General features: G+C 36.7%; 1 protein-coding gene across 3 annotated transcripts in view; it reads left to right on the top strand.

Moving 5' to 3' along the window:
- The window catches only part of LOC110446497 (nesprin-1-like), a 323,100-nt gene that overhangs the window by 157,250 nt on the left and 150,100 nt on the right, over nucleotides 1-15,750 (top strand). For all 3 annotated transcript variants that reach the window (XM_021491669.1, XM_021491670.1, XM_021491668.1), the window contains 10 exons: nucleotides 1,469-1,633; nucleotides 2,350-2,676; nucleotides 2,821-2,973; nucleotides 3,215-3,379; nucleotides 4,216-4,542; nucleotides 5,083-5,235; nucleotides 5,545-5,712; nucleotides 5,912-6,088; nucleotides 13,320-13,481; nucleotides 15,522-15,692. In XM_021491669.1, the coding sequence (XP_021347344.1) occupies nucleotides 1,469-1,633; nucleotides 2,350-2,676; nucleotides 2,821-2,973; nucleotides 3,215-3,379; nucleotides 4,216-4,542; nucleotides 5,083-5,235; nucleotides 5,545-5,712; nucleotides 5,912-6,088; nucleotides 13,320-13,481; nucleotides 15,522-15,692 (1,968 nt within the window). The remainder of the gene's footprint in view (nucleotides 1-1,468; nucleotides 1,634-2,349; nucleotides 2,677-2,820; nucleotides 2,974-3,214; nucleotides 3,380-4,215; nucleotides 4,543-5,082; nucleotides 5,236-5,544; nucleotides 5,713-5,911; nucleotides 6,089-13,319; nucleotides 13,482-15,521; nucleotides 15,693-15,750) is intronic.

Genomic DNA, 15,750 nt, shown 5'->3' on the forward strand with positions numbered 1-15,750 from the left:
ACTTAGCACAAAACAAGATCATTTGGATGTTCAATTATTTGAAGGTCTACTCCCCCTGAACAGTTGATCATATTTGAACCAAATTTACTGTAAGGCATCTTCTGGATCAGGGTATCAAATAGTGTAGAAATCAATTGTCTTGCCTCCCTAAATGCTGATGAGAGGCGGCCAAAATTGGAAAATATTTGCAACGTTAGGTTTTTAGGTCACCTGAGCTTTAGCTCAAGTGACCTATTGCTATCCGTTTTCGTCCGTCGTCGTCCGTCGTCCGTCGTCCGTCGTCCGTTAACATTTTACATTTCAAACTTAAAGTCAAGTTCTGCTGGGCCGATTGAACTGAAAGTTGGTAGGAATGATCGCCTCATGGTCCTGACAAAGTGTTGTTATTTTTCGGGTCGATCAGAAATCCAATATGGCCGCCACGGCCGCCATTTTGAAAACCTATTTCAAACTTAAAGTCAAGTTCTGCTGGACCGATTGAACTGAAAGTTGGTAGGAATGATCGCCTCATGGTCCTGACAAAGTGTTGTTATTTTTCGGGTCGATCAGAAATCCAATATGGCCGCCACGGCCGCCATTTTGAAAACCTATTTCAAACTTAAAGTCAAGTTCTGCTGGACCGATTGAACTGAAAGTTGGTAGGAATGATCGCCTCATGGTCCTGACAAAGTGTTGTTATTTTTCGGGTCAATCAGAAATACAATTTGGCTGCCATGGCCGCTATTTTGCTACTAAGTTCTAATAGGCCGATCTCACTTAAAATTGGTCTAGGAATGATCAGCTCATGGTCCTGACAAAGTTAAGTTAACATTATACTATTTTTTACTCAAATTGGTACATATTTCAACAACAAAAATAAATACTATAGACTCAGGTGACCGTTAAGGCCCATGGGCCTCTTGTTATGAAAAAGGATTTCCTGTGGTTTTCTTAAGAAGTCAGGTGAGCAATACAGGCCTTCTGGGCCTTTTGTGCTTCTTGCACTTATTAATACATATATTGTATTCAGCAAATTTTTAATTATAAATAAATTCTTTGGCTTCTTCTAAAACATGTCTATAATGCTATGTTTTTGTGTATCATATGATGTCATGAAATATTGTTGTTTGATGACATCACAATGTGATTTTGTTGTTTGATGACATCACAAAGTGATATTGTTGTTTGATGTCATCATAATGTTATTGTTGTTTGATGACATCACAATGTGATATTGTTGTTTGATGACATCACAATGAGATATTGTTGTTTGATGACATCACAATGTGATTTTGTTGTTTGATGACATCACAATGTGATTTTGTTGTTTGATGTCATCACAATGTTATCGTTGTTTGATGACATCACAATGTGATATTGTTGTTTGATGACATCACAATGTGATATTGTTGTATGCTGGGCTTCCTATTCTCAAAAAATTTGCTGTCATTGTCTGCAAGTGAAATGTTTGGGTGACCTTCAATTTTAGGAGATGACTGAGCGTCTGGAGGAACAAGTACAGAGCCATGAGGAGTATAGGCGTTCCTATATAGCCTGTCTCGACTGGCTCGCCAACAACCGACACCGTCTCCAACGTCTAAGTGACTACTCCGGGGATCGACGGACACTACAGGACAGACTTCAGCAGCTCAAGGTAACTTTCTTTGGCGGCTAGAATGTTGTATACAAACAAGTGATTGACATTTCAGGCATCATAGAAAATGTAATTTAAAAGAACAATTAGAAATGAAACCACAGTATAGCAATATAACTCAAAACAGAATTTTCATCAATTTTCAGTCAAAAAGGTGTCACTTTGAAGATTTTTGGTCTCAAGATGTTTTGTGAATCAATAAGAAAATTATACATTTACAATAACCTCTGCAGTAAAGTTGGAAGTATGCTAGAAACAGCTTGTCTGTCTGTCTGTTGGTCCATGGATAACAGCTTGTTGAGACTACACCTCTTTATCCGATTTCAACGAAACTTTATAACTTTATAGTTTTTTGTGCAGTGTTGGATCACCACCCTGTTGTCTATTTCACACTGTCTGGTCATCTCTTCTTTTGTAATGTACAACATGGTTAGGTACAGCAAAACCTTGTTATATTGCCAGCATTTGTTCAAAGAAATGTTGGCATTATAAAGGGATTTGGCGATAGATTGAGGGAAATGTATAAAGGAATTCTTCAGAAAAACATAATTAAAGGAACTTGAAATATGTTGGTGATAAGCAAGGTGTCAAATTATTATAATTCTATATTTGAGGAAGAATTCACAAGCAAAACAAATATTTGTGAACTTTGGTAATCTCTTTTTACAATTTAAATATGTTCTCAATAAAACAAACCTCCATTTTCACTTTCCTAGGACTTCAAGGGTGAGATGCGACAGGGTCAGGACATGGTAAACAATGCCACACAGCTTGGTGAGCGTGTGTGTCAGACAACGGCTCCGCGGGGACAGGACGCCATACACAAGGAACTGACCAACCTGAAGGAAGACTGGAATGCTTTCGCCTCGTCTGTTAACGAGATGGAGGCTAACCTAGAGGCATGCATCGGAAACTGGCTAGAACTTGATGAGGAATACCAACGCTTCCACCAGTGGGCTGAGAAAATGGAAGGAAAGGTCAAAGGACTGCAAGAGAACAAGCCGGACCAGCAACACAAGGAACAGCAGCTCATGGAGGCAGAGGTCAGCAACTTTGTTAATATGTTAATGAATATAAGAAATTTTATGATAAAAAAATTGATGAACTGACTAGAAACCATTTCTATTCTGAAATTCTGAGACCTGTAATGTGTTATGTCGTGTCTCCAATGTACGTTCTGTTTACAGGATGTTTTTGATGAGGTCCTGAAGAGGAAGGCGGCTCTGGACCACGTCAAGGACAGGACAGATGCTGTATCACAGAGGAGCTCTGATCCACGGGTGTCAAACAACATGATGCTACTCTCGGCAAAGTACCAAGGACTTGTGTCTGCCGCCAAGGTCTGTATTGGTGTTAGGAATGGGTTATATAGCTGAACTGTAACATCTATGTTTTAAGTTTGTCAGGCCTAGCTTTGGTTGGATGTTTAATCTCCTGTTCAAGGTAAAATTGATACAGTAAGAAATATTTGCAGATGTAACAGTATTTGAGAATAAATTGAATGTTTTCCCATTAAAAGATAAATCTCACTGATGTATAACAGGAATACGTAGTCAACATGTTTGTCAATCGTCTCAACAGGGAATGGTACATAGACTGTCAGAGAACGCCAAAGACCACAAAAGTTACAACACAGCCTTCGACGAGGCTGCTGATTGGCTGTCAGAAGTTGATGAGCGTGTCACTGTATGTAACGACACGTCAGGTGACTGGCATGCCGTTCAGGATCGAATGGATGATATCAAGGTAGAATTACCTCACTGACTTAATATAAATTATTAGAACTTTTGGTCCTTTATAAGAAAAATAAATTTATTGATTTTAGAACAAATTATCTGTTTAAAATGGAGGTCTTACGACTAGTCTAGTACTGAGATAATAAGCAAATTTAATGTTCTGCAAAGGCTAATATCCCACACTTTTGGAGAAAACAGGTGATCTTAAATTGGGTGTCGGTATGTCAGACTTGGTTTCTGAGATATAACCTCTCTAAAATTGGTTCAATTTCAACCAAATTGGGTCTGCACATTCACATTGACAAATAAGTGTCAAGTTTGATTGCTATTTTAATAATGAGGCTACCAACGTACGATTAGTTTATTGTCTCCCATTCAATAACGGACCTAAATATGATGATGGGGACTGTGGGAAATCCTACGTCCAAACAAAGTGTTAAGTGGAGTCCTGGGTTACCCAGCAGACAGATTCCTCGAGAAATACACGCGTCCAACTGTAAATAGAGTAATTGATGGACAAAGATGACCCATGATAATGTCCAGCTGGGATTTACAGCTTTAATCAAAATATCAGAAGAAGAAACAAAGAGTCTGAGATAAAATTAGAAATGCAGTACACAGTTGTTTGGTTGGTAAAAATAACAAATTATAAAAACTTGATATGGATGATGATTATACATAATGTTTCTATATTGATGATCTGTCTACTGAGTAACTGTTGTATGTTAATGGGATACTAACACATTGTGTATGATGTGTACTGAGTTAATGGGATACTAACATATTGTGTATGATGTGTACTGTGTTAATGGGATACTAACACATTGTGTATGATGTGTACAACAGGACATTACAACAAACATGGACGAGGGACTGAGAAAGGTGAACCTGGTCTGTGACCTTGCTGAGAGAATTCTACCCAACACATCATCTGATGGTAAGCGGATCATTGAACAACAGGTGACAGAGCTGACAAACGAGTGGGAGAAACTGAACCAGGCTATCTCCGAGTGTTCAGCCATGTTGGAGGGGGTTCAGGATCGCTGGAATGATTATGAGGAGTATTATGGCAGTCTGATCAAATGGCTTGCGGACATGGAGAACCAGCTGGCCATGGACCCCGAACCACGGGCCCAGCTTGTAGAGAAAAAGACACAACTTGACAAATTCAAGGTGAGTATTGCAAAATACATAAATATAGTAAAATACTGGTGTGGTGAATTTCCCAACAAACTGTTTACTTTGTCCTGAACAAAATATTGTCACATTTTACTTACATGTTAAGTCCTCTATAGAGTTCCTTGTAAACATGTTTTACTATAGAGATTTTAAATTTAAAACCAACTACAATTTATCTAAATTCGTGAAGATAGTCTGTCTGCAATACGGGAGTAGTAAATTGTATATTTTATTATTTTGTTGAAGTTAACAAACTATGAGTGGTAGTCCCAATGAACCAATAATCAAGTTGGCGTGCTTCCACTGTATAGTCTCTTACCTTATACACTTACACTTAGGTAGAATATTTTGATTACAAAATTATCAATTTCATAAGATTTTGAAATACAAATCTGGTAAAGCATGCATTTACATTCCTGGAGTGTGCTATTTTATACCAGTAGATCATGACCCCGTTATATAACATGACAACAAAAGTTTGAGCGTATAAAATTGTACAAGATGAACAGTGTGTGATAATGTTTGTATTGCCAGCTGGTGATGAGTGATGTTGAAAACCACAACCGCCTCGTCAATGAGTTAGCAGAACGTGTTGCTAATCTAGAGGCTCTGAGTGAGAACCAGGAGGTGGCTGATACCCTGGCTAACGTTCGCGACCGATACGACAGAGTCCACACCCGAGTACAGGTAGGGCTAACCCCTCCTTCCCCTATCATTGCCTGATAATGACGGGTATAAAACCTGCTCTTGTTGCAGGGAATGTTCCGTGTGTCAACTATTTCTCTAAAATGTACAAGTTTCCATTACCATCAGTGCCTACATCTGTGGTGTGTTAAAGATGTTTGCCATGAAATGAATAGTGTATTTCAAATATCCTTGGGAAATTATCTGGTACCTAAATCTGACTTGAGATGAGGAATAATTAGGTGATAATAAAACGTTTATAGGGATTTGTTGAGTGTACCACAGAGATGATCATTGTGTTTACATTGACAGGAGATTGTGGCCCATCTGGAGCAAGCTTACCACGATCACCTCGACTTCCACGAGGCTCAGCAGGACAGCGAGAAATGGCTGCTACAGACGTCATTCAAACTGATGTCCCACAACTCCCTCAATGTCAGCACCATGGAACTTACACAGCGACAAATCGACAAACACCGGGTAAGTTATTATTATTATCATCAATGCTTAACGACCCATCAACACAGGATAGGTCATTAGGGCCAACAACTGGTTGAACCACTGGGTAAGGTTTCTAATAACACTCTTGCCGAGTCACACAAAAAACTTTTTCCGTATTTGAAAGTGATAATTATTTTTTCATACTAATGTTTATAATTTGGTTGTGTTCATATCCCAGGGCCTGATCAAGGATATAGAGACATACAGGTCAACACTGGACGAGGTGTCCAACCGGGGTCGTAATCTGGTCCAGGACAATGTCCGAGTGCCTAAGATGGCACAACAGGTCCAGTCACAGATGCAGAATTTGGAGGAAAGTTATCTCAACTTACAAACAACAGCCGAGCAGATCAGGGTGAGTGTGTTTAATCTTTATGCATGTGTAGAGAGCGATCCTCATCTTCACTATTGCTCTGTATTCTTTAAATTTTAAACAAATGTTTACAGTTTAACTTAGAACTGTGTTTTGAGATTTAAATTTGCAAGATGAACTTTTTAAATGTTTACAAAATTTGATAAGTTTTGACTTCACCAAATATACTTTTTTTGTTGTAAGAAGTTTTGACTTCACCAAATATACTTTTTTTGTTGTAAGAAAAGTTAAGCAACACAGTTGATTGTGATTCTATATATTTTAATTATAATTTTGGCTAATTAAATGATACGGTTATGAATATATTTGGTGAATTTTATGTCAAAGTGTAAAAGTCAGGGATGCACCATTCTCCATCAGCTCTTAGTCTCACATCATCATCATCTTACGCACCAGCAGTAACATTTCTAGTGTAAATGCTCAACCTAGGGCTCGCAGCCATAGTGACCTTGACATGACCTTAGGGTCAGTGATCGGTCGTCAAGTAGAATCCTACAGGTGAAACAGCTAATGCTTGTGTAGAGAACAGACATGTTATGGAGGGTCAAGTTTGTAAGTAAAGCCTGGAAGACATGCACACAAAGGATGGTCAAAGGGGTCATGTGGGGTCATGTGTCAGGGGTCAATGTTTTTTGCAGGGACTGTTAGTTGCCTTGGTAACATGATGTAAAGTCTAGGGTAAAAGTATATTGCTACGACTCAAAATGTACATATTTTTTAAGTATCCTGAAATTAATTTTGTATTCTGACATAAATCCTTCCTACCTTTTCTTTTCTTTTGCCTCTGATTTAAATATGATTGTTAACTTGTAAGATATTTCATGAGATAATGAAGACTGTTTATAGATATATAGATACATTTTTGATAAACAGAGCTTAAGCATGTTGGTGTCCTGTTCTGTATATGCTTGCCTGACGTTTGTAGGTTTCTGTGATGCCCCCCCNAATGCATTTCTCACATCATCAACTACTTGTTTGGCATTCTGTTACAATAACATTAGTTTGTCAAAGAAATTAAAATTGCTGTTGAATAACTATTTTTCCCGAGTTTATATATTTTGACTTTGGTGTCAACCACCACTAATTAGTGTCTGCTGCTACAGATATATATCGGATATCTTACTCTGTCTCTTGTTTTATATCCTAGCCCTAGTTGGTAGTATTGTTAACCGGAATACCGTACCATACCTTCTCTAGTTAGTGAAATCTTCTCTATCGTAGCTACCATTATAGTGCCTACCTGACAAGGTGTGAGTCTGTTGTTACTGTGAGTCGTATGTTATCTCATCTTTGTTTTGTACTTGGGTTTGGATTGGCCATCCTTTGCTTTACTTCTAGAGCACCTGTTCTGTTTGCCCCCAAGTTTGGTTTACCTTTGTTTTCTTGCAAAGAGTTTGAAATATTTTATTACCAAAAGATTGAAAACAGTACAAAAAGTTTCGTATTTTTCTTTTTTGTTCGTTTCACAGAGTTTTTTCTCTTTGACTTCCGTTGTTTGATCAAAAGATCTTGTTGTTTTAAGATTTTAGGTATATTGATAATCTCTCAGGTGAAAAGCAAACTGATTATTGTAGGTTTGTTCTGATTTTCTACTTTTGATAACGTCACTTGCACAAATTCAATTTTCATTTTTAAAGCACATTAGAAGAGAGTAGTGTTCTGGATCCACTGTCATCTTAATCAGGTGAAGGATTGTCAAAAATGTTTACCCCCTCGCAGAACGAGGTTCAGTAAAACTGCTATTCAGTTATTGTTTTGTATGTTAATCAAGATTAGTTTAAAGTCATGAAGAAATATTCTACTTTACAAAAGTATTCTTTATCAGAAATCAGAAAGTTTTATCACCAATTAATACCATGCATTTGCTAGGAAAATTAGACCCTGCCTACACTTTTGATTAATTCCTAGCTTTCAACCCAGCCTCATTGCTAGTAAGTGTGTGGGTGAATATTACTGGTATAATGATGCTTTCATTGTTAATTCAGGAATTGAAACGTAAACCAAATAGACAGCAGTGGATCAGGGTTAATCTGGGCTGTACTCATGGTTCAGGCTTAAATACAGTCCTAGTCTTATTAGATGTAAGAAATCTACTTCATGCTAAATTATTGCTTAATAATTTTATAATTTCATAGAGCGCAAGTTTTTTGTCTTTACATGAGTATTTTTTGTGTGGTGATTTTAACTTTTTGTCAGTAACCTAGAATGCTTCAGTTCAGCTTTGGGTTGCCTTGGATCCACCTCTGTTGTCATTTGAATGTCTAATTAGGGAGCCAATTAGTGATGTTTACTTGTGGAACTGTGTGTGTACATTTAAGACATGTTGAGGTTGTGAGTGAGACTCTTTGTTAATCTCCTTCACAGGTAGTTTTGGATCACATTGATCTCTACTGGTATTGACCTGATCAGTCCCCGGTCACCTCTGGTCACTCCGGTCACCTCTGGTCATTCCGGGTAACTCCGCCACACTTCGGTTAGTTCTTACACTCCATCGATGACTTTCATGTCATTTGCTTCCAAACTGATAACCACAAACTCTGCTGAAGACAGCTGTTGCTATGTGATGACCTACAGATATAAGTGATACCATGACAGTGTACTCTGTGACCTTTGTGTACCAACAATAATTATTTCACCTGGAGGCAGGCTCACTTTCTAGGATTCCAGGGATGGAACAGTGTTTTATGGAAACCATGGATACATGTGGACACTGGACATTTTTACACTTTTGTTTGCAAACATTCCAAATGTTCAGGGGAAAAAAAACTTGTGATATCAAAAAAATGTGATAGAACTATGTGTAAGGTGTATATTATCTACATTCTATTCTGATATTTTACCTGGAGATTATTCTCTCGTTAGCTGTTCTCTGTGCCATTCCAGCGGTGGTCCCATGTGATCTGTCCGAGTGGCCATTGTCAGATCACAAGTGTGTGTAAAATAGCCAATAGTATTTATTATCATGTAAATTATATAATGTTACTTATATCAATATTTTCATCAAATTATGTTTGGTGCTTACACCTGTACGTAACGGCGTTGATAGGAAATTTGTTATCGATAGACTGTTTAGAGCTATCACGTGTTGCATCCGTCCAGAGAAGATTTTATATTTTTCAGTATTTTATTTATACATGATGTTGTAGTTTTATATGTGTGTGTTAGGGACTTTTATATTTGCCAGTTTATGTGTTATGTTGCCAAGATTTTATTTGTACTGATGTTTGAACCTTCGGCTGTTGTGCCTGAGAAAAGTTGGTTCAAGTAACACTACTTAACAACTGTGTTTGTCTGGTTTGGGTTGCTAACAGAATCTTACCTGCATGTGTCCGTGGGAATGCCCCGTCCTTTTAGGTCCAATGTTGACCCTTTTAACCTTGACCTCTGTGATATTTGTCCTCACGTTTTAATCAATTTCATCAACCTCCATGCATGATTGAATGTTCTAACGAGCACCAGATATTTTTCACCTGTAGGATTCACCATGAAAACTTGCCACTCATATATGGCGCTAAATGTATGTATTATTATAAATGTCACATTCCATTGCAGAACCATGTTTTTAGGTTGTTTACCAATGTTACTGTTGAGCCCTAGGTTGTGCCTTCCATGATGAGCCTTAATGTACCCAAATTTAGACCTCATTTCGCTCATTTGAGATATGTTGCCATTGAAATGATTCAAATTCTATGTAAAATTTCTTCCAGCTCTTATAAGTTTAGTATATCATTTGAAAGGTTTTTTAACCATTCCAAAAGCTTTTCAATGCTTTTTAAAAGACCATTTTATTTTAACACTGCCTAAGAATCTCAAAATCATGTATCTTTCAAAAATTGAAATTAATTTTTCATCCTCTATAATGTGGATTTTTTTAAAATTTAAAATCAAAATGGCGATATTATCTGAAAACAGTTTGAAGATTACAGCTGTTTGGTAATGGTGTGTTGTCTGATTGGACAGTGATAGACTTGTATACAGTGATAGACAATGATAGACTAGCAGTATTACAACATTTAAACAGGATCATGTCTCATATATTTAAATATTTAATAAAGTATTAAATCAAATGAAATTGAAGATTTATTTTTGATGATTAGCACACCATCATCAGTTGGTGGGCTCTTCAAATCGCCTTGCGTCCATGGTCCGTCTGTCATCCCTTACTTCAACAATTCTTGTTGTCGCTGTTTCTCGGAAAATTCGCGAGGGATGTTTCTCTCATTTCATATGTAGATTAACCTTGGTCTCTTGTTGTGCATGTTTACTTTTGTGACTGATCGGATAAACAAAATGGCTGGCAGATAGTCATCTTGATTTTAGCAGTAAAGGTTTGTTTTTACTATTTCTCAGAAATTTATGGAAGGATTTTTCTCAAACTGAAAATGTCAGTTCCCTTTGGTCTGTAGTTGTAAATGAAGAAACAAGGGAGATCATCCTAGAAGGAGGTTTGCATCCAACATCAAAGGATCTTTATGAGACCTATAAAAGACAATATTTAAATTCTTTGCTCTCCACCTCCTTACAGGTACTACCACCTATGCTAGAAATCCAAAATGGGAGTCTTGTACATTAACTTCCACCTAGCAATGTTGTGGTATATGCCACCATGGTGTATAAGAATTGCAGAAATATATGCAAAATGCTTCAAATGTTTAATTCTGATATATAAGAGGTTCTCTCAAACAGATTAATTATCATTAGGGCCAGGGGTATTTTTAACAAAAGGAACATACATATTTAATTTGAGAAGGATCCCTCCAATACTTTCAGAGATAATAAACCCTACTATAAAAATCCAAGATGGATGTTGGTCAGCCTTTTTTCAGTCTCAAAAGTAAACATTTGTATGCCTATTGATCTGCAGTTTTCATTGATAGTGATTGGTATACAGGCCATCAATAAGTACTATATTACACTGGTATGCAGGCCATCAAAAGGCACTGGTATACAAGCCATCAATTAGTACCATATTACACTGGTATACAGGCCATCAATTAGTATCATAATTATTACACTGGTATACAGGCCATCAATTAGTACCATATTACACTGGTTTAAAGGCCATCAATTAGTACCATATTACACTGGTATACAGGCTATCAATTAGTATCATATTACACTGGTATACAGGCCATCAATTAGTACCATATTCCACTGGTTTAAAGGCCATCAATTAGTACCATATTACACTGGTATACAGGCCATCAATCAGTATCATATCATACTGGTATACAGGCTATCACTTAGTATCATATTACACTGGTATACAGGCCATCAATTAGTACCATATTACACTGGTATACAGGCCATCAATCAGTATCATATTACACTGGTATACAGGCTATCACTTAGTACCATAATACACTGGTATACAGACCATCAATTAGTACCATATTACACTGGTATACAGGCTATCATTTAGTACCATAATACACTGGTATACAGACCAATTAGTACCATATTACACTGGTATACAGGCCATCAATTAGTACTGTATTTCACTAGTATATATGCCATCAATTAGTACCATATTGCACTGGTATACAGGTCATAAGTTAGTATCTTATTACATTGGTATACAGGTCATTAATTAATATATTATTACATTGGTATACAGGCCATCAATTAGTACCATATTACATTGGTATACATGCCATCAATTAGTACCATTATACACTGGTATACTGGCCATCACTTAGTATCATATTACACTGGTATACAGGCCATCAATTAGTACCATAATACACTGGTATACACACCATCAATTAGTACCATATTACACTGGTTTAAAGGCCATCAATTAGTATCCTATTATACTGGTATACAGGCTATCAATTAGTATCATATTACACTGGTATACAGGCCATCAATTAACATCATATCACACTGGTATACATGCCATCAATTAACATCATATCACACTGGTATACATGCCATCAAATAGTACTATATTACACTGGTATGCAGGCCATCAAAAGGCACTGGTATATACAGGCCATCAATTAGTACCATATTTCACAAGTATATAAGCCATCAATAAGTATCATAATTCTTACACTGGTATACAGGCCAACAGTTAATACCATATTACACTGGTATACAGGCCAACAGTTAATACCATATTACACTGGTATACATGTCATTAGTTAGTATTTTATTACATTGGTATACAGGTCATTAATTAGTATCTTATTACATTGGTATACAGGTTATCAATTAGTACCATATTACACTGGTATAAAGGCAATCAATTAGTACCATATTTCACTAGAATACAGATCACCAATTAGTACCATATTACACTGGTATACAGGTCATCAAATTGTACCATATTACACTGGTATATAGGCCAACAAATAATACCATATTACACTGGTATACAGGTCATCAATTAGTACCATATTACACTGGTGTACAGACCATCAAATAATACCATATTGATTCTTCTGACTGACCATCAAATAATACCATATTACATTGGTATACAGGTCATCAAATTGTACCATATTACACTGGTATACAGGTCATCAATTAGTACCATATTACACTGGTATACAGACCATCAAATAATACCATATTACACTGGTATACAGGCCATCAATTAGTTTCATATTTCACTGGTTTACAGACCATCAATTAATACCATATTACTTTGGTATAAAGGCCATCAATTAATACCATATTACACTGGTATAAAGGCCAACAGCTAGTACCATAATACACTGGTATACAGGCCAACAGCTAGTCCCATATTACACTGGTTTAAAGGCAATCGATTAGTTCCATATTACACTGGTTTAAAGGCTTTTGATTAGTTCCATATTACACTGGTTTAAAGGCTATCAATAAGTACCATATTACGCTGGTATACAGGCCATCAAATAATACCAAATTACACAGGTATACAGGTAATCAATTAGTACCATATTACACAGGCATACAGGCAATCAATTATAACCATATTACACTGGTATACAGGTCATCAATTAGTACCATATTACACTGGTTTTAAGGCCATTAATTAGTATCATATAACACTGATATACAGGTCATCAGTTAGTGCCATCTACCAGTCAACAGGTCATCAATTAATTTTATGTTACACTGTATACCAATTGGTAAGTTCAGCCATTATGAATGCAGTACCTTGTAGAGGTCAGTTTGTAGATCAGGTTACATTGTCTTTGACCTGTGATGGTCACTCTTTGCACAGAATCGACTTGGTGATGTCATGCAGCGCTGGCAGGACTACAAGGATCTACTTGACAAAAATGACCATTACCTTAATGAAGAATTCCCTCGTTGGCTTGGAGACTGTGATGCTCAGGTGCCTGATAACCTACAGGTTGCTCAGAACAAACTTGACAACATAAGGGTAAGTTGTAATTCCCTTGAAGTCAAGAAGGCACAGAGTTTCTGTCATGAATGATTCTAAATTTGTTGTAAAATAGACATTTTTGATATACATTTATTTTATTAACTGGTAATTTTGTAGATTGCTCTATTTCTGTCAATATAGACCTTCTATTTTACTCTCTTAGTTTGTGGCCTCTAAAGTTAAGGGGTATGGATGGTATCTGAGTCCTGTTTAACTCCAGTGACCAAAGATACAGGTTAAATGTTATAGCTGGAAAATGTTGTAACAAGTCACTTAGAATTCAGGTGAATTGTTCACAGTGGTTTGTACTCTTAACTCTTCATTACCATCTATTGATTCAACGAACTTGGCCTTACATCCCCTTTCCTATGTTCCATATTATTGCCAGATTGTGTGAAGAATTTGTATAACATAAAAGAGCTTAAACAAAAACTAGTAAAATCATCAAGTTAGGTTTTCCTGTAACTAGTGATAAAAAAAGTTGTCAAGCATTATTCAGAATTGAAGTTCATTCTACCAGACATGGCACACACCCTATGGTGTATCCTTGCCAGTAGTAATTTTAGCTCACCTTTCCTTAGGGCAAGTGACCTTAGGTCATGGTTTGGCATCTATTGTCCATCTGTCGACTTTTCACTTAAAAGACTACTAGTCTAGAATGGCTGAATGGATTTTTACTAAATTTGGTTGGGAGCATAGTTAGGCTATGGGAGCTTAACATCGTAGAAATGAAAGGTGTGGCCCCTCTGGGGGGAGAGGGGCAGGGTCTATGAAGGGAAACATAGGTAAATCTTTAAACATTTCAACTGTTTGAGTATGGGTACAATCACATGGATCCAAACCTACACTGATTTAGATCATAGCATCCTTGGCCAAAGGCGACTCGAAGTCCAAGGGGGGTCAACTTCTGAATAATAGAAATACCTAACATTGTGATACTTTGCCAGTAATTTGATGGCTTAGAGTGCTACTAAGTTTGCATATAGAAATAACCTGGACTCATATCGAAGGTCACAAGGGGTCAGATCTGTGAAAACACTTTACCATCTTCTAAATAACTCCCTCTGAATAATAGAAAGACTACGAGTGCTACAAAATTTGGAAAGAAGAATGACCTTGACATATATTCAAAGTCATAGGGGTCAAATTAGGGGGGGGGGGATTCTTCTGAAGAACGGAAAAACCCACAGTCATGACATTTGGTTAATAACTTGCTTGCATAAGTGCTACAAAATTTGCATAAAGAAATGACCTTGATGTATATTTAAGGTCACAGGGTAAAATTTGTTAACTTCTGATGAAGAGTAGAAAGACCTGGAGTTGCGATATTTGTCCAGGAACTTGTATAGAGTAAAACATGAAATGACCATGACCCATTTTTATAGTCATAGGGGTCTAATTTGTTAAAATACTTTTTCTGAATACAGGAACAACATCCTCAGTTTCATGATATTTTATCAGTAACTTGCTGACAGGAAGTGCTACAAAGTTTGCAAAAACTATATTCATGGTCATGGGAGTCAAATTTAAACACAAAAAATTAAACAAATTATTCTGAAGAATGGAAAAACCTACAGCCATGATGTTTGGCCAGTATCTTTCTTTGTATGGAGTGCTACAAAGTGTGCAAAAAGAAATGACCTTGTCCAATATTCAAGATCACAGGGGTGAAACTTATTTAAAACTAAATTATTTTTTCTGAAAAGCAGAAAGACCTTAAGTCATGATATTTGACCAGTAACTTGTTTGGAGTGTTTAAGGTTTGAGAATTGAAATAATCTGGACATATAGTTAAGGGCATAAAGGTCTGATTTGTCAAAAAACTTGAATGCCTTCTCCTGAGGAACCAAAAGGCTTAGGACGATGATTATTTGCCAGTAACTTGTTGTTATGGAATGCTAAAAGTTTGTAATGAAAGGTAACATTGATCAGGGGAGGGTCTTCAGAACCAATGGGCCTTTTCCTACATTTGATTTCTTTTTCTTTCATATGTTATAGAACATCTCTTTATTGTTATTGTGTTTTTTTACCCTATAGACAATGTGGGAGAAATTGAATGGGTTGAAACAAGAAATGGCGAACGCATGTCATCGTTGTGACAATCTGGGTAGCATGGACAGTCTTGACCAGAGTGACAAGGAGCTGCCATCGCCAATGTCACAGCTTGCTGATCAAGTTAACTCTGAACTCAAAGAAGCCATATCACAGGTAATTGAATTTCTTTTGTCATCTATGTATCCTAAAATTGATAAAAATTACATTCATC

This window comes from Mizuhopecten yessoensis, unplaced genomic scaffold, assembly GCF_002113885.1.
Source record: "Mizuhopecten yessoensis strain PY_sf001 unplaced genomic scaffold, ASM211388v2 scaffold2741, whole genome shotgun sequence".
NCBI lineage: Eukaryota > Metazoa > Mollusca > Bivalvia > Pectinida > Pectinidae > Mizuhopecten > Mizuhopecten yessoensis.